This window comes from Nyctereutes procyonoides, unplaced genomic scaffold (assembly GCF_905146905.1).
Source record: "Nyctereutes procyonoides isolate TBG_1078 unplaced genomic scaffold, NYPRO_anot_genome, whole genome shotgun sequence".
Classification (NCBI taxonomy): Eukaryota; Metazoa; Chordata; class Mammalia; order Carnivora; family Canidae; genus Nyctereutes; species Nyctereutes procyonoides.
The window spans coordinates 22,513,623-22,536,198 of record NW_026575052.1 but is presented as its reverse complement, the minus strand read 5'-3'; the positions used below and the strand labels follow the sequence as shown (position 1 = coordinate 22,536,198).

Below are 22,576 nucleotides of genomic sequence, written 5' to 3'. Positions count from 1 at the left end.
GGTAGCTGTAAATGGGAAAATAAAATGCTGTTCAGATTTAAAATGACAGGACAGGAGTATGTGCAGGGGACTGATAAAATATCTTGAATAGAACTGACCTTTCATGTAGCTGAAAGTTACTGGGGGATTCATCCTCATAATTACCATATAGATTATTTTTATTTCTTTCCTGCAATGAAACATTTCAGAGAGCAGTAGTGCTGATTGAATGAAAATTGAACTTGTTAACATTCTTTTCAGCTTAGCCTGTTGTACATAACAGAAGGTTAGCTTTGATGAATTTCAGAATTCTCTTTGATATCCAAGAAACAGACAGTAAAATAATTGTCTCTAGTCTGATATTTTGTATGCCCCCCAAAAGAGAATTTATAAAACACACTGATAATTCACATACTTTTTCTTCATACATTATATTTCATGTTTAGAGGACTGACATTTTTCTGTTTGATATTGCTTTGGATTTAATTGTGATACCACATATTTATAGAAAATGAATGTTACTCTGGTTGCTCTGGTAATATCAAACATGGTGTTAGGAAATTGAAAAGGCAGGAAGTAAGGGAGGCATATTTGAGTGTGGAAGTTTCTGTACCAGTTAAAGAGAAAGAAAAGGAGAGATAAAAGTCCTATAGAAGACATGCATGCAGAGAAGAAAATTAAAAGCTTTTAAAATATTCATAAGACTCTTAAGTCACACTCTGGACAGATATCACTTTTAACCAGAGAAATGGGAATATAGCAGAATAATACATCGAAAACTACCAGGCTTATTTTCAAAGTTTTTCTCACAGTCATTTGCTATGGCTTTGTTTTCAAAGTTGAATTATTTTCGTTTTCACAAAACAACTTTCATGCCATTTTTATACTTTAAAAAAAATCTTGCATTTAGAGAAATAGCAGAGTTTCAATTAATACATTGTTTTAGCAATGTTGCTTAATGTGTTACAGATAAAACAGTTATTTCATGGATCATTAATGTGTTTAATGCGTGGAACGTTCTATTAAAACAAGCCCTTATTATTGTTATGAACATGTTCATTGCCATTGTCAATAGAGTCTGCAGAGCTACATTCCACAGGACAATTGCCACATAGCCATTGGAGGTACCAACAGTCTCATACAAATTGAATGATTACTTCAGTTAGATTTATTTTTGGTCACAGTATGGTAAAAAAAAATATTTTTATTCTGAGTTAACAGTAGAAAAGACACAAGTTACACAAGCAAAACACCCACTTTGGGTGGAACGGGACCCATATGTTTCAAGTCCAAATCATAAAATTGAAATGGTATGAACCTTTACCAAATATTTGCTGAGACCAATAACGTGTCGTACGTTGTTCTTAACAGGTAGAGAGTGTTTATATATACTGTTTACAAAGTTGCTTTCATGAATACCAGTGTCTCTTCCATGTCATACAAAAACTCAGAGGCTGATGACTGCTTTAGAGATGTTTATTGTCCACTGTCACTTTTAATTTAGCAGTTACTACACCTGGACAATTCCATACCCAAAACACCAGGCCGCAGACATTTTTATGAGCTGCCTTTTCTTGTAGAGCAAAGAGCTTTCCTTGTACCATGTGTAGCTTAAATAAGTATTCTTTCTTCTTGATCTGTAAATACCTATTCATCCTGAACATATGAGTGCTGTGTTTAAGGTTGGGTTGGTGTTAGGGTCATCTATTAAAAGGGGAGCATGTTTTAGACTTCTGTTAAACCCAATGAGCTTTGTGTGAAGTGTGACATGTGATCACTTCATTGATTTATAACATTCAAGGAAAAGTGGAGTTAGAAAGTTATGATTTCCCCGTATCTTGTTTTTGACATAGATCATCTGTAGTTACCTACTATCCAGTGATACCATTAGTACTTCCTAGGGTGTCAGGGACAGTAGAGATACCATATTACGTCCTTCGGATTGTCAAATGAAACTGGCTTGAGGCTCATTTTTTTTTTAGAGGGGTGAGCATTACATCTGTGCTCTTGCCCCATCTCCTTTTATTCATGTCACCTGTTGCTCTTTGAAATGGCCTCCTTTGCTCTTACACAACCTGTCCCCTCCTCTGGCCTGTCTCAGGGGCTGCTGTCAGGCTCACACCTAGAACAGCACTTGGGATGGAATATACTAGGCGCTCAATAAATATTTGTTGAACATACGACTAAATGAAAGAATGTGTATTTGCCATTAGGAACATACCTTGACTACTAACTAAAAATGAGAAAGAAGGGGTTTGAAGTATAAACATCTGTAAAAAATGGAATTCGTCTTTTCACTTTTCATTGAGGCTTGAATAAAATAAGCATGGAGCTGACTCCTTGGTAAAACGAAGGAGTTACAGGGTCTTATGAGGGAAATACCATTAAGTGTTTTATGGTAAACTCTTGGAAATTTTATTTTGCTAAGAAACTATTAATTAACTTTTGGGAAGACTGTTTTTCACAAAACAGTCATGTGTAGGTATGTTTGATTATAACCCTGAGAGTAGCTATTAAGTAAAAATTATCTATTTCAGTGCAGATATTTTGATGAAGTTAAAGTTTGTGGCATGTAGGTCTATAATTATCATTGGTATGCATTTGTCCTAACTGTTTGTTTCAGGGTTTAGTGTGGTTAGGAATACCCTAGCTGTGCATGGCAGTTGATTATTGTTCACTTGGAGACAAAATTTTAACGTTGCTATAGGACGTAGATTAAATAATTGAGCATAAAATTACCGACCTGAATTTCATACTTGTAGTTCTCTGATCTTTATTAATACAAAGCAGTTTTTATTACTGATAATTGTTTAATTGCTCCATTTCTCAAGAATTATTGATTAAAAACACCCCAGTGCGAATGTGTTTAGTCACACTCGTTAATATATTTGGATTATTTGCTTCTTAATTAGATGCTATCCTCTATTATGAAAACCTACCATTGGATCGTTATGGAGAATATTTATTTGTAAACGTGCACGGAAGGTGCATATTAGATGTTTAAAAATCCTTTATGGTAAAATCAGCCCAGATGGAAGTAAGTACCACTGTCATAAGAAAAAAGAAGTAAAATACAATAATAATGTGCCATATCTCAAATAAGATGTCAATTGGAAAGCCTCTCTCTCGCATTTGCAAAAGAAACCAAGACCCAGTACTCAACAATGCCATTATGTACTACTAAGCATGCAGCACAAAGATATTATAATAAGTGCCACGGGTGGGAGGGAGGGCAGTCCTAGTCATGTACTGAGAAGATGTCATAGAAGACAGGTCTCTTGCTCCAGGCTTGATAGAATGAGTGAAAACAGATTATAATATGTAGAGGAGGTTGAAATTTGTTGCCTAAGAAAGTGAGAGCAAACTGCCCATTTCCCACCAGACACCCCCTCCCGGAATCCCCACATATCTTTATATGAAGCATGGCTGAGGTGATACCCCATTGTGATTTACACAGTGAGGACATTTTTCACCTTGCCAATTTCTTTCAATCTTGATTAAGTCCAGGAAAAAGTCTCAGTTTGGGGCTAATAAGTCTTTCACACCTCTTTTATCCTTTTTAAATAAGAGAAAGCAGAGGTCTGGCTCAGAGCCTTAGGCAGGCCCCATATTTAGACAGACTACAACAGTGTTGTTTCCTTTTCTTGGTCTTTATTTGGCATTCTGTTGATCCAGGTGTCCCCTGTTTTTAATTTGTGCTAGTGATCCAAAGTTTCCTTTTTAGCATAAAATTATTCAGATTTTAATAGTTTACTCAAATGCTTAATGTTCAGTGATAGACTGGATTTCAGGCAATTGAAGAAAATGAAGGACTGCTATCAGAGATATCCATTCCATGGTTTCCTTTTTTAAAACAAAGACAAAGGGGCTCTTTTATTAGGTGGAGAGAGAAGCTGGCCTCAGGTGAGCACTCTTCACAGCAAGACCTACACAAACCATTAAGGCTTTGTTGAATTGTACTGATAGGCAAAGACAAGGCAGTGCGCATCCTGTTATTTTGTGAAGTCCATGGCCTGCCCATTTAGAAAGACTTGCGTACTCTTCAAAACGTAGGTTAGTGTTAGGATACGGATCTATATTTATATCGTTTATATTATAATCCAATTTCCTGCCATTGATTTAGATGAGTTGCCCATGAGTTGTGATCAGTTAAGATCTATTGGAATAAATAACCCCACTAGATAGGTACCCAGCCTTTATAGCTACTGTGACATCCTTCTACACTGTGAATAGAATGCAGACTTCCTAGGATAGACTACAAGACTTGTCATTTTATGGCCATTCCTTGCATCTCCAGCTTCCTAACCAGACTTGCTTCCTGGCCTGGTAACACTGCCCTTTACTTTATTTACTCATGTGTCAGGCCTTTGCACATATTCTCTGCCTTGGATGATCTTCCCTCTTTTCTAACTTAATAGCTTTTACTCTCCTTTTATACCTCGGCTCTAGTGGGTTATCTCCTCAGGAAGCTTTCCCTGATTACCCCACCTTGCACGATTCAGCTCATTCCCACTTCTCCCATCCACTCCATTTCATTTATCCTCTCATCTATACCGACATCCTTTCCATTTCTCAGGCATGCCAAGCTCTCTTCCACCTCAGACTTTGCACATGCTGTTCCCTCTGCCTGGAACACGATTTCCTTCCCTTCCTTTTCTTGTAGGCTCCTCCGCATCCTCCACAATCCATCTTCCTAAGAAGATGTTTTCCATTATATTTGTCTAATAAGGTCATTCTCAAATGAGGGGGATTTTGCCCTCCACCCCCAGTGGACATTCACCAATGTCTAGAGACATTTTGCTTGTCACAACCAGGTTGGGGAGGGGAGGTTCCTGGCATCTAGTGTGGCAGAAGCTAGAGATGCTGCTAAGCAGTCAACAATGCACAAGATACTCCTCTCTCAACAGAGAATTATCCGGACCACAGTGTCAATCCTGCTGAGGTTGGGAAACTCTTACCTAATAACATCAGAGGGCAGAATGAGGCCAAAAAGGGACCATGAGTTTTTCCCAAAGGATGAACAGTTTAGGAAATGATACAAGTAAACTGGAGGTATAAAATATAATTGTGAAAGCTACCAGTGTTCAGCTCTTATGTTGGATATAATCATAGCAATCTGTTATAACCCACTAGTTGCTTTGTCTTTCAGTGATCATTGGTAACTCTTTTAAGACTGAATTTAATAAGTGAGAGGTAATGATTTTCAAAAATGCATTAAATTTCCTAGGGCTTTATCTATGACTCTATATTTCCTTATGGTGTCGTGACTACTAGGAGAAATTGCTAGCTATTTTTGAGGAGTATATATGAATTATTCTTGCCTACGCTTTGTCAGAGTAAATTTATTAGTCCATTCTAAATTAGGTTTAATTTGGGTAATGTTGAAAGAATCATGTGCTAGTTTTCTAGTTTTTAAGGATTTGAGCATTGGTATATTCCTTTCTCTGGCCTGGCACATAGCAGGTGTTCAGTAAATACTTTTAAACTGAGTTAACATCTTTCTTTAAGTGGGAATCCTAAGATCAAAGTAAGTGTCTTTCAAAGGTTACCTTTTGTATGGAAAATGATTAGAGCTGTTAAGAATCACCAACTTCACCAAAGTGAGTTGTTAATAATTGGCAGCCCTAAAGGAACTTGAATTTGTAAAGAGTCCCTTTTACCATTAATCTTCTACTGTAATCCTCACACATAGGAAGTTTTTATGGGCTAGCTGTGGACCATGGCAAATGCTAACACATTTTGATGCATCAGTTATGTGGTTCAGGAGTTACTTGAAAATACTTGCGAGATCTTTGGTGTATTGTCCTATGGGAGATAAGAAAGATGGGGCCAGCTTGATTGCAGATGTGAAGGCTATGTGTGGATGGCTCGAAGTTTGGAGATGGCCTAGGCCCCACCAACAGTATGCTTCAGGAATGGTCTTCACTCTGTCCCCACTTCAGAAAATCCCCATTAGTTCTCTCTCTTTTTTAAGCGAAGTGTTATGAGCACTCTTGATTTATAAAGTAAATGAATACAGAGTGCTTTCACTGAAGGGGGGTGGGGGTGATGGTGGTAGAGAGCCCGGGGCCCCATTCATCTCTCTCTGTCAACACTTGCCTTCACTGTTGGGCCATGGCTCCCTAGAGCATAGTTTTCCCATCAAACTAGCTCTGTGGCATTGCAGGTAGAATTTACAGAGCTGATGAAGCCAAGAAAACTTACTTCTTGGCCTTTTGTTTGACCATGAGCTCCATCTGGAATGCTGTAAATGGGATAAGTCAAACAACTATCTGTATGTGCTGATTTTCATAGGTATTGGAGCAAAGCAACTTGTGTGTTAATGAGAAAGTTGTGTAAATCAGATCATCCTATTTCATGGTCATGCCAGTCAATTTATTCTTTTACAGTCAGAATTAAAATACTTAATTCAAATGGACTTTGGCGTTTCCTTCTAAATACTTAAAACATCCAGATTTAAATAAGTCTGAAAGGACTTTTAAAATGTATTCTGAAGAACATAGATGGAGTGTAGAATTAAAAATAAGATAGCTTAAGGGGGGCAGCCCAGGTGGCTCAGTGGTGTAGCACCTGCCTTCAGCCCAGGGCGTGATCCTGGAGACCCGGGATCGAGTCCCACATCAGGCTCCCTGCATGGAGCCTGCTTCTCCCTCTGCCTCTCTCTCTCTCTCTCTGTCTCTCATGAATAAATAAATAAAATCTTAAAAAAAAAAAAGATAGCTTAAGGGGCACCTGGCTGGCTCCGTCAGTAGAGCACATGACTGTTAAACTCAGGGTCGTGAGTTCAAGCTCCACGTTGGGAATGGAGCCCACTTAAAAAATAATAACACAACTTAGAAAAAATAAAAAGAAGAAGATAGCTTAATTGCCAGCAGTTGGAGGGTGGAAGTGATGTAAGCAAACAACAGTGGAACTTAAAAAGAACGTGGAAGAGTAGACAGCTCAAATTTTTGAGGAGAAAAGGCTAAATGAGTGGTAGAATGCTAATCAAAAAAAAAATAGAACAAACTGATAACATAAAACCCACTTCTGTGATACAAGTTTGCAGAGGGACACCTGCCAATAGAATGTGATATTTTAGGAACATTGGAAGAGGATATGGTTATTGTCAGCGAGACAAGAAAGAGTGGGAGTGTTCTGGTACATGTGACACATTTCCTCAGGGATGCCACAGCAATTTAATAACTCAAATTATTAGGAAATTGGATGTTTATATATTTAAGATGAAACCCTAGCAATTAGATACATGGTTTTAACTACTTATTGGTCTTCTTAGCTTAGTGTGTTTTTCTAAAGTGTGTTTTTTATTCATTTTGTGTTTTTATAAATGGAAACATTTAAGATGCTCTCCTCTTTGCCCTTCAGTTCTACCCCTTATAATGTAACCACTGTTAAAAGTTTAGATAGTCCTTTTTTTGAAAAAGAGGGGGTTAGGGCAGCCCGGGTGGCTCAGCAGTTTAGCGTCTGCCTTAGACCCAGGGCCTGATCCTGGAGACCTGGGATCGAGTCCCACATCAGGCTCCCTGCATGGAGCCTGCTTCTCCCCCTGCCTGTGTCTCTCCCTCTCTCTGTCTATTTCTCATGAATAAATAAATAAAATCTTTTAAAAATTAAAAGAGGGGGCTATGTTCTGTAATTACTTTACAATTACAATCTTGGCTATCACACTAGGTTACTAGTTCTCAGGTGGAAAATTTTTGCCCCTCAAGGAACAATGCCTGAAAGGTATTTTTGATTGTCATGACTGCTGGGGTGTGGGAAGTTGCTGCTGGCATCTGGTAGAGGCCAGGGTTGCTGTAAACCTCCTACAATGCAAAGGACAGCCCTACAACAGAGAATTATCTGGTTCAAAATGTCAATAGAGGGATCCCTGGGTGGCGCAGCGGTTTGGCGCCTGCCTTTGGCCCAGGGCGCGATCCTGGAGACCCAGGATCGAATCCCACGTCCGGCTCCCGGTGCATGGAGCCTGCTTCTCCCTCTGCCTGTGTCTCTGCCTTTCTCTCTCTCTCTGTGACTATCATAAATAAATAAATAAAAATAAAAAAAAATGTCAATAGAGCCAAGATTGGAAACTCTGTTCTAAGTCAATACACATAAATCTAATTCATTATTTTAAAATGCTACATAATACTTTGTAGGACAGTAGGTCATAATTTATTCAACTAGTTTCCTATTGATAGCTATGGCTTCTTATTTAGCGGCATTTATATATTTAATATTAAGAAACCAAATGCTCCATTTTAGATATTTACAACTCATTTGTTTCTTTAAAGAGCAAAAATATATCTTATCAGAAAGACTCAAAAAGAAGAACACTTAAAAATTTTTAGGCTTGTGTATAAAATTAGATTCTGGGTCGCTGTGAGTCAAGAGAATTTGGTTTCAGTAAAAATCACAGACTCACACTAAATGACAAGTCTTAAAGTAAGTTGTTTAAAACCGTGTCTTCATTTTTTAATTCTTTGGAATTAAAACAAGAAAGGCAACAACTCTAAAGCCTTTATATGACTGCCAAAAACAGAAGGCCACTTTTGAAAGGGACTATAGTAACTTTCAGAGAAGCCCATTCTGATGATCACTACCTCCTCCTTATACATATTTTTAAAAATCCATTAATCCATTAAATCATGGTGAGTTGAACGAAAGAAAACAAAGCAGGTTTAAGAAGAAGAAAGTGATATCCAATCCTAAAGACATTGAATGACTTCCAGATGCTACTGACAATGTAATTCAGAATTGGAATGACCCTCTGGTTAACCACAGAGGGTTTTAGAGAAAGGGTGCCCTGAAGCAAACAGATGTTGGCTCTGTGCCTCCCTAAGCCCATCCTCTCTACATGGTCAGATGCACTTCCGGATGGATAAAATAAAGAACGGATTCGCCTTCCCTCACAGAGCTGGGTAAAGGGGAATGGAACCAGAATGTGTGTGTAAGAAGGATGAGGACCCACTGGTGAGCCAGAAAGGACTGAACCTCTGCTTCAGCCATTTCTTCCTGGTCCGTTTCCTCAATAAGAAGCAAGAAGAGTTGGAAGTTTTCTTTCTTTGCCAATAGTCTTTTATTATTATTTTTTTAAGTCATCTGTGGACAGTTCCAGAGCAAAATAGCTAGGCTGGATAATTTGGGTTTTGTGTTACTGACTTTCAGTTTTGAGGCACAAGTCCTTATAGTTCATGAATAGGACATCATCCTGGAGACCTATCTAAGGAACTAATGCTAACATTTTCAGCTTGTTGATATTTGGGAAAACTAAGAGTTTCTCACCCACCCTTGTTGTCTGTTGCCTTTTTAGGACCAGAGCCACACACAAGTGCCCCAGTATCGTCAGGATCACTCCTTGATCATGAGGTCCATCGTCCATATGACTGATGCTGCTCGCTCTGGAATCATGCCTCCCACCCAGCTCACCACCATCAACCAGTCTCAGCTCAGTGCCCAGTTGGGGTTGAATTTGGGAGGTACCAGTATGCCACACACGTCTCCTTCACCACCAGCGAGCAAATCGGCAACCCCTTCCCCTTCCAGCTCCATCAATGAAGAGGATGCTGATGAATCCAACAGAGTAAGTTGACTGCCTTAGTTATATCACCTACTGGAGAATTTGGAATCACCCCATGCTGTGTCTTTGAATTTCACTCATGGTATTATCTTCTTTCTCTTTGTGGATTTGGCTATCATTTAAATTCATGATGGTTTAATTTTTTTCTTCACTCTTTTACTTACTCATTTTCTGTTGAAAGGTATATTCCACTGGACATTGGGAGATCTGGCTTCTTCTACTGGTTGTAAGGCTTTGAACATGTCACTTAACTCTTGTAGGCATGATTTTCCTGTTCTGTGGAAGGGAGAGTTTACACTAGATCCCCTAGGAATTCTGAAGTGCTCTGCTCCTAAGTTAATGTTCGTGTGGATAAGTTTCATCCAGTTAGTTGGCCGAGTCACTGTCATATTGACAGCCTTGCACCTTCTATGATGTGTATCACTTAGTAAGTTCTCATCATCCCACATCTCTGCTTTTGTCGCGGAGATGACATACATGGTTTGTAAAAACTTAGTTGCTGGGAGGACTTTTCTGAATGCTTAGAAAGGTATTCTGTTTCATTAAAGTTACTTATCCTTTGTATACAATTATGCATTCCTTACTTGTAATATTTTGTACACCTACTCTGTGCTGGGCCTTTTACCTGGTTCTGGGGATATAAAGATTTAAAGAGAATTACTAGCGGTGGGTTTCTCCACTGGGGATGAAAAGCAATGTTTAATACTAGCTCCAGATGTGATTAGAGGTATAATTGATGTATCTGGTGTGCTACGACTGTAATCGATTCTGCTTGGGGAAGTGATTTGAGGAAGACTTTACTGAGAAGGTGATATTTGAATTAGGTCTAAGAGGATACATAAAAGTTTGTGAGGCAGAAGAGAGAGGGCAGCATTCTGGTCGAGGGAGCAATGGAAGTACATGTCAATTTATGAGTATCATGAACAGTTTGATATGAGGAGGAAAGAAATAGGAATTGAAGAAAGCAGTAGCTGAAATGTGGTAGCCTTTCTCCTGCAGGTATTTGAGAGCTGCTTAATTATTTGGATAGAGGAGTAGCATAAGCAACTTAATGCTTTAGAAAGATGGCTTTGGCTCTAGAGGGAATGCATTACAAAGGGAGGGACAGGAGGACAGGAAACAGATCAACACTTGTTATGAAGTGTTTCCTTTCAGCACAGGAGTGAATGGACAGGAAGTACCAGATTAGTTGAGACTTGTAAGAGGGAGAACCATGCAGTTTTGGTAATCTACTGGGATTTGAAGGAATGAAGGATAAGTGGGATTTTAGTATGAGAGCCAGCATGGACATTAAGTACATGAGAGAATCAGTGCAGAAAGAGGAATGTTAACTTTTTCTCCCATGAAGAAGATGAGAGTTTGGCATAGTATGGGTTGAATTCTAGGCACCCACATTTGAGTCTAGAACTCAGTTCAGTGGAGGTGCTACTGCAGATCTGAGGATCATCAGCACAGAGATGTGAAGACATGGAAGAAATCAGCATTTCTCAGAGTGTGTAAGGAGCAAGTCAGGGCCAGAGCCCTGAGCATCATTTATTTTTAGGTAGCAAATGGAAGAAGAGGAAGTAGAGAAGGCTGAGAGTGAGGAGGAGGAGGGGAAGGGAGGTTAGAATATACTGCAAGGATTTGAAGGTGGATGGTTTGATCTGTCCCAACATGGTTAGCACGCCACCAGACATCTTAGTACCCCACTGGACACGTTAGCACCTCACTGGAAATGCTATCACTTCACTGATGTATGTGTTAGCATCCTACTGGACACAGATTGGGTAAATGCACTAACAGTCACTGCTCACACTCACAGGGATTTCTGTTAAGGTGAAGTGAGAAACAATAATTATAAAGAAACTCAAGAGATGTGAATGAATAAGGCCCAGCTGAGTTACAACCGGCCATAACACAATTCAAACGGATTCCTTCCATTTCACTCACCATTCCCACTCATCTTCTACTCCCTTTTGTCCCACGCCGAAATTGTCCTGGCTAAGGAGAAACTTATCTGGGACTCCTTGCTTCCTCCATTTTAAGCAGAGGTCTAGGTTTTGGGTAAAGGCAAAGAATCCAGTTTGTTATCTTTGAAGCAACTGAGTTGAGAAAGAAAGATTAAAATGATCGTTGATGGTATCTCTTCGGGAGAAAACTCTTTCTCCACCTTTCCCGACACTCTTCGGTCAGTTACATACAGGTTTCTTTAGAAAATTAATTCTGAGCTTTTGTTTAAACTGGGAGATTCTTCATTTCGGGTTTATTCTTAAAAGGTAATGATGATTAGGGAAAGTCATGGTTGTCCAAGGAAGCTATCAAAAGATTGTCACCCCTGGAATGCTGTTTTACAGAGAGCGTGAGACCGAGCTCTTCTTCTTTTGAAAAGGCTGCCCTGGAAATGACTTTCACCTTCCCATCGGTCAGGGCATTTTTGGTGAAAACAGTGCCAGCTTGTCTTCCAGGAAAACAATATTAGTTGTTTGACTCAATTACAAAAATCTGTGTCTCTGGATTTTTTTTTTCGTGGGGCTAAAGCAGTCTTTTTTCACTGAAGGAAACGGTGGCCCCCATTGAAGCTCTAATTGAAAAGCATCTGAGTCCCTTACAAGTTCAGATTCTTTAGGTAGAATTAAACAAGTCTTGCTTATGCTGAGAATTTAGGGAAAAAAGTCCATTGAAAGTTACTGAATTCTTCGTGTGAGCTAATGAAAGATGGCATTTTGGAGAAGAGCTGAGATGTGGCTCACCACCCTGTGAAGTGTGAGAACTACTTGTATGAATTACATATGTTGTTATCACTCAGGTGGAGCATGTGATCAGCCCACCGAGAGGTGGACTCAGGGTTCCCCAACACTCTGAGGGTCCAGAGCTCTCAGAGACCAGTTACTTCTCAGTTTTCTAAGAATTTTAGTAATTGGATTATGTTCCAAATGACTCTCATTCAGAAAGTAATGATGCTCTTGGAAAGTTTGAATTTAGGATTCGAGACTCAAGGCCATTAAAAACCTATCTGTTAGTAACTGGAGTCTCTCTGTTGATCTTCCTCATGGGCTGGCTCTTAAAACCGATTTTGTCAAACATTTCAGCACTCTCAATGGAAGTTAACTTCAGTACAGTCATATTGTAATCAACGAGGATACCACAAGGCTGATCCATCTTTTTTCCTACTTCTCTAATAAGTATATTCTATGATCATGGAAATTAGATGATGGGAGTAGCAGGTGAATCTGGAGCTCAGTGGTAGATAAACGTGGGGATCTATACCCGTGTCATTCCTGTGGCTTTGAGCTCAGAGAGTTAAGGTAAATATATGTGAGGTATTTACTGTCCCTACGGCAGTGTGCTTCTGAACAGAATTACTTTCCATATGACTATTTTCTTAGCAGTCTTCTTTTTAGTTTTGGTGATTTTAAGTATCAATGATTGCTCTTGTACAGGTTTTTAATTTTATATATTTATTTTTTTAAGATTTTATTTATTTATTCATGATAGACATAGAGAGAGAGAGGTAGAGACACAGGCAGAGGGAGAAGCAGGCTCCATGCCGGGAGCCCGACACGGGACTCGATCCCGGGACTCCAGGATCGCGCCCTGGGCCAAAAGCAGGCGCTAAACCGCTGAGCCACCCAGGGATCCCCAGGTTTTTAATTTTAATGAAGAATATTAGTTTCTTCTTTATCTCCAGCTAAAGGAGTTTTGCATTTTTTATATTTCTTGTTATCCTGTTCTTTTGAAAGTTATCATTACTTAAAGAAATAAAGATGACCTTTCTTTTATTGTACAAACTTAAAGATTGTAGCTGATTTCCATTGGAGTCTCCATTCTGGAGACCCATGAGCAAGGTAGCATTCTGGTAAAATAAAAAAAAAAATGAAGCTTCGAAAAATTGATTCAAACTGATCATATATATATATATATATATATATATATATGGCATGTGACTATGGCAAGGTTCCTCATTTAAAATATCTGAATATGCTCACATCCCAGATTACTTAGATTTACTTCTAAAACTTCTGAAAATATAAAATATTGTATATGTACACATTAACGCATATATATATATATACACATATGCACACACTTCATTGCCTGGTACAGAGTGTTCTGTTTCTCATTACTCATAATTGCTATTTAGAGCATATGTTGTGAATATATTGAAGATACTTCTGGGTCTCATTAATCAATGTTCTAAATGCTAATCTCTGCTGTCCAGTTAACTCTAAGAAAACTCACCCCTCCCCTGCTTTTGCCAGGGATTGGTCTGTTGATGAATCTGCTGACTAAAACCTTAAAAGAACAGTGGCAGACCTGGGTAGGTCTTGCCACCTTCTCTGCAGATGTACATTCTAGGCAGTGAATTTTCTTCCTGCTTTGCAGGCCATTGGAGAGAAAAGAGCTGCTCCAGATTCTGGCAAGAAGCCCAAGACTCCAAAGAAAAAGAAAAAGAAAGACCCCAACGAGCCCCAGAAGCCAGTGTCTGCATATGCCCTGTTTTTCAGGGACACACAGGCTGCAATTAAAGGGCAAAACCCCAATGCAACCTTTGGAGAGGTCTCAAAAATCGTCGCATCTATGTGGGATAGCCTTGGGGAAGAGCAAAAGCAGGTGAGGTGAAGAAGATCCAGCATATGTCTGTATATGAAAAGGTTTCCAGAGTATTTCATACACCTTTTTTTTTCTTTTTTTAAAAAGATTTTATTTATTTGAGAGAGAATGTGAGAGGGGTAAGGTGGGCAGAGGGGTTGAGAGAAGCAGGCTCAGGGCTCCATCCCAGGACTCTAGGATTGTGCCCTGAGCCGAAAGTAGATGCTTCACCGACTGAGCCACCCAGGCTCCCTTCATACTTTTTCTGAGTGAACTTTCACTTAATCTGACTGTTTCTCATCAGGACCTTTCTAAGCTATGGAATTTAGAAACACAGTTGTATAAATCCAAGCCCCTCCCAGCTATATATATGTGTGCCCCCCATCTTAAGAGTACGTGTTCAGAACCCATTCAGAGGAGAAATGGGGAAATTTGGGCAGCATCATGCACACATGAACTTTTGATGATCATCTTTTCATTTTAAATAATGAGGAATTTGGCCTCTTTATTCAGAAAGGGCACTACAAAGGGATTAGGTCCATCCCCCACCCCTTGCCTTTTCTTTGATCATCTGTCCAGACCCTTGTGCTGTCCTGGTGGGTTTCCAAACTTTGAAGACCACCCCCCCCCCCACGAGTCTCATTATTGTGATGAGGCATTTGAAATTTTATTCCAAGTTCATTTGAAAGCTCGACCATATGAGAGGTATGGGGAGACTAGCCAAGCTGGTGGGAGATAACTTCCTTAGGGGCCTCGACTCCTGGGCCTCCCCTTGGGGTCCTCCACACAAATGAAGAGGAAGAATGGGTTCCTTGCTCCTTGCATGAAACTCCCAATGACCATTTGTAGGAGTGGACGTTATATGTCCTCAGTCAGGACATATATTACCTATCTTAGTAATAAAATAGAATAACCATCTCAGGAATGAAACGTGGAAGAAAACTCTTGATTTTTCTTTACAAATCATGACCTCATTCCTACTAGCTTGGGATGATGCAGCTATAGAACTTGCCCATTTGATGTGAGCTTATTGTTGTATGTGGCACAGTGATTTTCTGCCCCAGAAATGTAATCCTCAGGGACTGGCAAACTGCTACATCTTTTAACTCTGGAGAGAAAGATGGTTGCGCTTTGGTCTAACACACAGCCATCAGACACCATTAAGAAAAGGAAGCGCACATCACATTTAACATATTGGGATTTGTTTATGTAACTCATTGACCTCACTAATGGAAATTTCTTATCTTTTAACTATTTCTGGCTTTTTTTTTTCTTCAAAAGAAAACCAAGGTGGTTTCATCTTTTTCTCTTGTGTTTTAACACACCGTACCTGTCGTTGGTTTTTTAATCCTCTGATTCAGTGCCAGTGAGAAATATGGATAAGGGAAAGAAGACACTGATGGAGAAACTCGTGATTTTCTGTAATTTGAACCATTTGTAGCCAATTTGACTCTTCTTGCTACCTTATCTGCTGCCTGAGCATGAGGCCCTCAGCTGTTTCTCTCAAGGAATCTGTGCTACAACTGGAAATATTTTTTCATTTATAATCGTAAACATCAAAATTGTGCTCCCAGTGGGGATAGCAGGGTTTTAATATTTCTGTGTGTGAGTGTGTGTGTGTGTGTTCACATTTAACACTCAAAGCCACAGAGACCAGTGATTTAGGTGAGTTATATTGTGACCTCATTTGTGCAGCCGTCATTTTGTGGCTGAGAATTTGTATGCTAGAGGTGGTGCTAATTGTGGTCTTTTTTTTATAGGTTTATAAAAGGAAAACAGAAGCTGCCAAAAAGGAATACCTGAAGGCCTTGGCTGCATACCGGGCCAGCCTCGTTTCGAAGGTAAACCTGTGCAGGGAAAGCCAGTCTCTGAGTCACCATGTTGAAAACAAGCACCCCCCATCCCCCCCAACACACCAAGCATTGAAAACACAAAGGCAGCTCCTTTTGGAGTTGACCCAAAAAAGGGATCTTGAACAACTCATAAACCTAACTTGTTTCTATTAGAGGTGACCACAGTGATGGCACACAAAAAAAATAGGAGTTAGTTTAAGCTGCTGAGTCTCAAATGTTTCCAGAAGATTCACTGCTGGATCTCTTTCTGTGTGTTGAAACTATTTAACAAACACCAATATGAAAGACGAATCTTCAGTAGCCTCTTATTTTTACTCTTTGTCCGGGATTGAGATCTGTGAGAATGTCCTCTGTTTCAACCGGGGGTTGTTTGGTCCTATTTGGGACATCCTATCATAAATTCTCCAATTTATTGTATTACTGTAATAGGGGATGTTGCATTTTGACCAAACTGTTCCACATCATATAAATAAATAAACCTCATGATTATTTAAAATAAAATTATGCTCCAAGTACTTAAAAAAAAAGACGTGTATATGTATTATACATAGAGTATAAAATGGACCCTGATGTATTATAAAATGCACCAGTATCCCAAAGCAAATGTCAGCCTAGATTATTATTACCTTGATCCAAAAGGAGCATGAGCTATTAGGTTATATTTTAACATTTAATTAACTTTGTCTTTAGCCTTCCTAGAATTTAGAGAGGCTTTGGGGAGAATAATTTGAACTAATGTTTTTGTTCTTGATGTATTTCCTCTGGCAACTGGGGATCCCATTCCATTGTCATGCTTATTGCCTCAAGTACCACATTGGGCTACAGGGCATCATCCGTGTTGCTGGCAAAGCCATTTAAACAGAGTTTAATTCCTTTTTTTCTCTCTTCACCTGAGCTCTTTCTTTATATTAAGATCTACCCCTGGCAGCTGCTCAAGTCAGATCAGGAGAGGTCCTTTCTTTTTTCTTTTCTTTTTTTTTTTTTTTCCTGTCAGCAGTGAGGACACCTTCCCCTTCGTTAGAAACAGAAACATTCATCAGGTCAATAGCAAAACCTTTTTCTGAGATGCTGGAAGACACACATTATAAGATGTACCAGTTCTGGCCTCAGATTTGCATATTGGCAGCAAATGGCCAGATGTGTGGGCTACAGATGTTAAGGATGGAGGTATATAGTTGGCTGATTAGATAGGGTGACGCAAATAGAGGAACAGTGTGCATGTACTTCCTAAGTGGATCATTTATTCATTCATTTACCCAGAAGTAGGAATAGGTGATCTTGGTGCATTAGAGCATGAAATATTGACCACACATGGATTTCAGCCAAGAGCCAGTGTCTCAAAAGGCACTCGGGAAAGAGCAACCACGATTGGGCTAATTGAACCTATGACTGATATAGAAGGGATACCTTTAAAAGTTATACACTGGGTACCAGAATCGGGATTCAGAAGTATCACCAAATGGAATTCAGCGATTCCCGAAAACCAATAGGATAGAATTTTAAAGAGTTTTAAATTGAAAAGGATGTTTGTTGGGGGGCTTTTGGTTTTTTTGTTTTGTTTTGTTTTGTTTTGTTTTGTTTTGTTTTCATTAAGTTAGTGTAGTTTGAGAGCATCCTTAATTGATATTCAGAGCCCTGGCAGATAACTAAAATAGTCCTTGAAGCATAAGCGCAAAGTGATTTCAGTCTGAGCCAAAAGTGTAAAATAGCTTCTAATGTGGTGATCTCATAGGAAGTAGAATCTAATTGTACAGTGTGATGATTAGACCACATCTGAAGAATTGGTTCCATTCTGGAGCCCATGATTTAAAGAGAGATGGTAACCAACAGAAAGCCCATCTGGAAGGTTGCCTCCATGATGGTGAGGACTGAAAATCAGACCATATTCAAATAATTAAACGAATCAGGGAGACAAGGATTCGAGGGCACGTGATCTTGGTCCTCAAGTGAAGGGCCATCATGTGGGAAGCCTAAGTTTGAACTCTGTGCCCCAGATAGAAGATCTCATCCATTAAGTGAGGTCTCATCCAGGAGGTGAGGTCTCGTCCAAGAGGTAAGGTCTTGTCCAAGCAGTGAGGTCATAGGCAGCAAAATTTCAGCCTTCATTAGAATCATAAATAGGGTTGCATTATATTTGCACTTAACTTATGCCCCTACATTCAGAGCCTAGGCCCCTCCTCTTAAGATGTGTCTCTGCTATTACTTTTAATCTTCCGAACAACCAACAAAAATTAGTAAGAGCTTAATATTAAAACATAAGGGAGTAAATGGAGCAGGCAAGCGGGGCCTCTTTCCACTCATCTGCTCATTTCTATTTGCTTCTAGGGTGGCATCTTAAGGGCACACTGGGGTGATTGCCCAGGGGCCTAAATGTGGACTTCCATAGTAGTTTCATCCTTAAGACTACCTGGGTAATTTTTAACATTAGAGTATATAAGAATTATTTTCATGTTTGTACGGATGACCCTGTGTATTTTACCTGATGGGTGATTTAATTTTTTTAAAGGTGATCAGTGAGTCTTTGCAGGTTTCTTCCTACCTTAGACTTAAAATGTACCCCTCCAGTAGGAATGCAATCCCACCAAACCTCTGCACAAAACCATAGCTGTCCACCGATAGATGGTGCTTTCCAAAGATAGTGTGTTCAAACAGAAGCCATCAACAATGGCTTCTTCTACATGAAGTGATTTTCAATAGAAGATCACCCTTCAGTTTCCTTCTAATGGTAGATTTTTTAAATGTGAGTAATAAAAATCTGGAAATAAATAGTATCCTTGAAGAGAGTGGATATCAGCTGGATGCCTCCAAGGTGCTCCCACTAACCCCCTCCCAAAGCACCCAATTTTATGAAGAATAAGAGAAAAAAATAGAGCAATCGTGGCAATCATTGTTGTATGAGTAAAAGTTTTTATTTTTGTGGAGATAATTATAATTATTTAAAAATAAATAATTATTTTTAGCACAGAATTAATAGATCATTTCTCTCTATGTTAAGCCTCAAATCAGATCACTTGTTTATCTTATGACAGCTGATTCATCAGCCAAGTGTTGAAATCTGGAGATCTTTGAAAATATTGGATAAACTAAAACTTTTCTTAGGTTGTAAAATACTCACATTTAGTATCTCTGAGGAATTCAGTTACATTTTTCTTATATTCAGGTGAGCACTTGTCATACACAGCCATGTAAGTACAGAGCCTTGATGTTTTTGAGTAGTGGTTTTCTGGTCACAGTAATTGTTAATTCATGAAAATTGCTAACATTTACTGAATGCTTCTGTGGGCCAGGCACTATTCTAAATTCTTAACAAACATGAGTTAGTTTAATTCTCACAACCTCTGTATAAGGCAAAAGCCATAAAACCCCATTTTATGGGTAAGGAAACTGAGGAACAGATGGGTGTATTAACTTGTCCAGAGTCACAGAGTCGTTAAGTGGTAGAGTGGGATTTGAACTCAGGCAGTTGCTACTCTGTTGTCTTTCAGTATGATTCTTAGTGATGAGAGTTAGCTCAGACTTAACTGCTAAAGACATGTTGTTCTTGAACATGTGTATCAGTTACCTTTGCTACATCATGCCATGTAACAACCATCCCCAAAGCCCAGGGACTTAGAACAGCATTTACCTCAGAGGGGGCCAGGGAACTGGCTAGTTCCTCAATCTAGGCCTGGCAGAATCCACTAGTCCTGCTCGTTGGTCTGCATGGAGGTTGGCCGGGCCTGGGCTTGTTCATGTATGTGGCAGTTAGCTGGCTGGCTTTTGAGTGGTGACTGGGCCACGTGCCCCTTTATCTCGCACATGGTGACGGCAGATTCCCAGAGCGACTGCAAGAGCTCAGGGCCAGCCCAGATCCCAAGAGTAGGGAATTTGATGCTACCTCTGGGGGAGGGGAAGCTAAAAAGTCACATGACAAGAGACTAGTACAGGGAAGAACGAATGATGGCAGTCACTTTTTAAAATCCATTTACAACACTTAAAAACATTTAGATAACAGCCAGTCCTTGGGTATCTTAATATTTGGGGATTTTCTCCTCCACGATGCAGGCTGCTGCTGAATCCGCAGAAGCCCAGACCATCCGCTCTGTCCAGCAGACCCTGGCGTCCACCAATCTGACATCCTCGCTCCTCCTCAACCCTCCGCTGTCGCAACACGGAACCGTGTCAGCCTCCCCTCAGACTCTCCAACAATCACTCCCTCGGTCGATCGCCCCCAAACCCCTAACCATGAGACTCCCAATGAACCAGATTGTCACATCGGTCACCATCGCAGCCAACATGCCATCGAACATTGGGGCCCCACTGATAAGCTCCATGGGAACGACCCTGGTGGGCTCAACATCCTCCACCCAAGTAAGCCCTTCCGTGCAAACCCAACAGCATCAGCTGCAGCAGCTGCAGCAGCAGCAGCAGCAACAGCAGCAGCAGCAGATGCAGCAGATGCAGCAGCAGCAACTGCAGCAGCACCAGATGCATCAGCAGATCCAGCAGCAGATGCAACAACAGCATTTCCAGCACCACATGCAGCAGCACCTGCAGCAGCAGCAGCATCTCCAGCAGCAGATCAGCCAGCAGCAGCAGCTGCAGCAGCAGCTGCAGCAGCACATCCAGCTGCAGCAGCTGCAGCACCTGCAGCACCCGTCCCAGCCTTCACCCCGGCAGCACTCCCCCGCCACCTCCCAGATGACATCGCCCCTCCCCGCCATCGGGAGCCCCCAGCCGGCCTCCCAGCAGCACCAGTCGCAAATACAGGCCCAGACACAGACTCAAGTACTGTCACAGGTCAGTATTTTCTGAAGACGGCCCGCGGCGGGCAGGTGCAGGTGCATTCAGAGGCGGGCGCCCGGAGGAGGCGGCGGAGGAGGGCTCGCCCGCCGTCCGCCGCAGCCTGTAAGTTGCTGTTGGCGATGCCGAAATGTGTAACAGATCACATGGTCCTCTCAAGTGTCTATTAGATAGGCAATAAGAACACAGTGTAGCTGAGTACCATCTCCTAGCTGACTATAAATCACTTTGTTCCTAAACAAGAGAAGCTGTGCTCTTTTATGTGATGCCTTTTTTTTATTTATTCAGGCTATATACCTACAATATGTGAATCAAACCGTTTAATGAATCCTGGGACATACTGAGGACTGTAACCTGGCCTCTCTGAGTCATAGAAAATGGCCTTATTTCCCCAGAAGTGAATAAACCACACTTCGAGGCTATTCGAACTTCCGGAGCCCTAAAAATAAAAAGCACAGTCGTAATTACCTGAAATACGGAGATCCAGTTTCATACAAACATTTGTATGACGTGAATAGTTGATGGCATTTTTTTGTCATGAAAAAAAAAATAATGTAAATCACAGACTTTTGCCAAAGCTCTTATTTTTTTTTCCTAAATCTCTCCAGAAAAGAAAAAAAAATGCAAGTGATTAGATTCCATTACTGACTCATTTCCACTTTTTTTAACCCATGACTTCTCCAAATCAAACCACAGTATATGTTGTGACGATATCTATGGCCACTGTTAGCCCATCATACTCATTCCAATTAGAAGAAAAGAATGTGAATATTATATTCTGTGTTTTGAGTGACAAGTTTCGAAAAATAAAAACACTGTATTTTTAAAAAGGGAAATGCACTTAAATGAAAACAGTTATTACAAAAAGTTAAGATTTAAAAAAAATGCAAGAGTTTTTATTATGATGTGATACCGGTAGAATATTTAAAAGACGCACCACATCTGAATAATCAATGTAAATATTTTCTTTCAAAGTTGTAAGTTTTCATATCATGTGTTGTAAAGTTTTCATAAACGAGGCTTTAACGTAAACACTGGTGACATAAACCATTCATTGCTACGTTGCTTATTGTGTTTTTATGCTGTTTTATACTTTTTTATGAGTTATGATAGCAGCAATTAAGTTGTTTGTATTTTGCTTAACTAAAACAAAAATGCTTTTATCTTGCTATAGAATAAACACATTTCAGTAAAAACCGTGGACTGTATTTTGATGCAACAACCAGGAAAATGTTCACTTTTCAAATAAAATGATATGTCAAATTTCACTTTGGGTTCCTTGAATACGTATATGATGGGAAAAGACGCCACATACACACCAGCTTTTCCTTGGGCCAAAGCATCATCCTCTGTATTCATTTGGAAATAGGATGTTCGTTGCTAAGAATTTGGATTGTATGGCCCAAGCCCAGGACTTCTTAAAAAAATCAGAAATATTTTTTTAATGATCCTTTTGTTAAGATGCAAGTGGCAAGGTAAGTACAGAGGAAGAAGCAATTGTCTTCTGTTTGGGGCTAGAACTAGCCGGCATTGTGTTGTTATTGCTATTAAAAAGGACGGTGAAAATAATTATTTCAGTGTTCATTTCTTCCCCCCTTTTCTTGCTCTGTAGTGGCTCCTCTTTGAGAACAGTGTGACCACTATCCCCAGTTGTCTTGCATGATTAATTACAGCATCTGTCCTGTCAGAAGCTATAATGAAGAGGTCTTGATAAAAATTGCAAATTACCACTGGCAACAGTCTTAAACTGCTTATGATAAAATGAAAATTAAAAACAGCAAGTGTCAACCCTGACCAGAATCCTAATCTGGCAAAAATGAAGGTGTGGGTT

The 22,576-nt window shown here is 40.0% G+C and overlaps 1 protein-coding gene across 2 annotated transcripts in view; it reads left to right on the top strand.

Moving 5' to 3' along the window:
- Positions 1–21,929, top strand: part of TOX3 (TOX high mobility group box family member 3) — a 104,478-nt gene extending 82,549 nt beyond the window's left edge. For both annotated transcript variants that reach the window (XM_055332399.1, XM_055332398.1), the window contains exons 4-7: positions 9,272–9,541; positions 13,904–14,131; positions 15,871–15,951; positions 20,008–21,929. In XM_055332399.1, coding sequence (XP_055188374.1) covers positions 9,272–9,541; positions 13,904–14,131; positions 15,871–15,951; positions 20,008–20,757 — 1,329 coding nt within the window. In that variant the 3' untranslated portion in view covers positions 20,758–21,929. The remainder of the gene's footprint in view (positions 1–9,271; positions 9,542–13,903; positions 14,132–15,870; positions 15,952–20,007) is intronic.
- Positions 21,930–22,576: the final 647 nt, after the last annotated feature.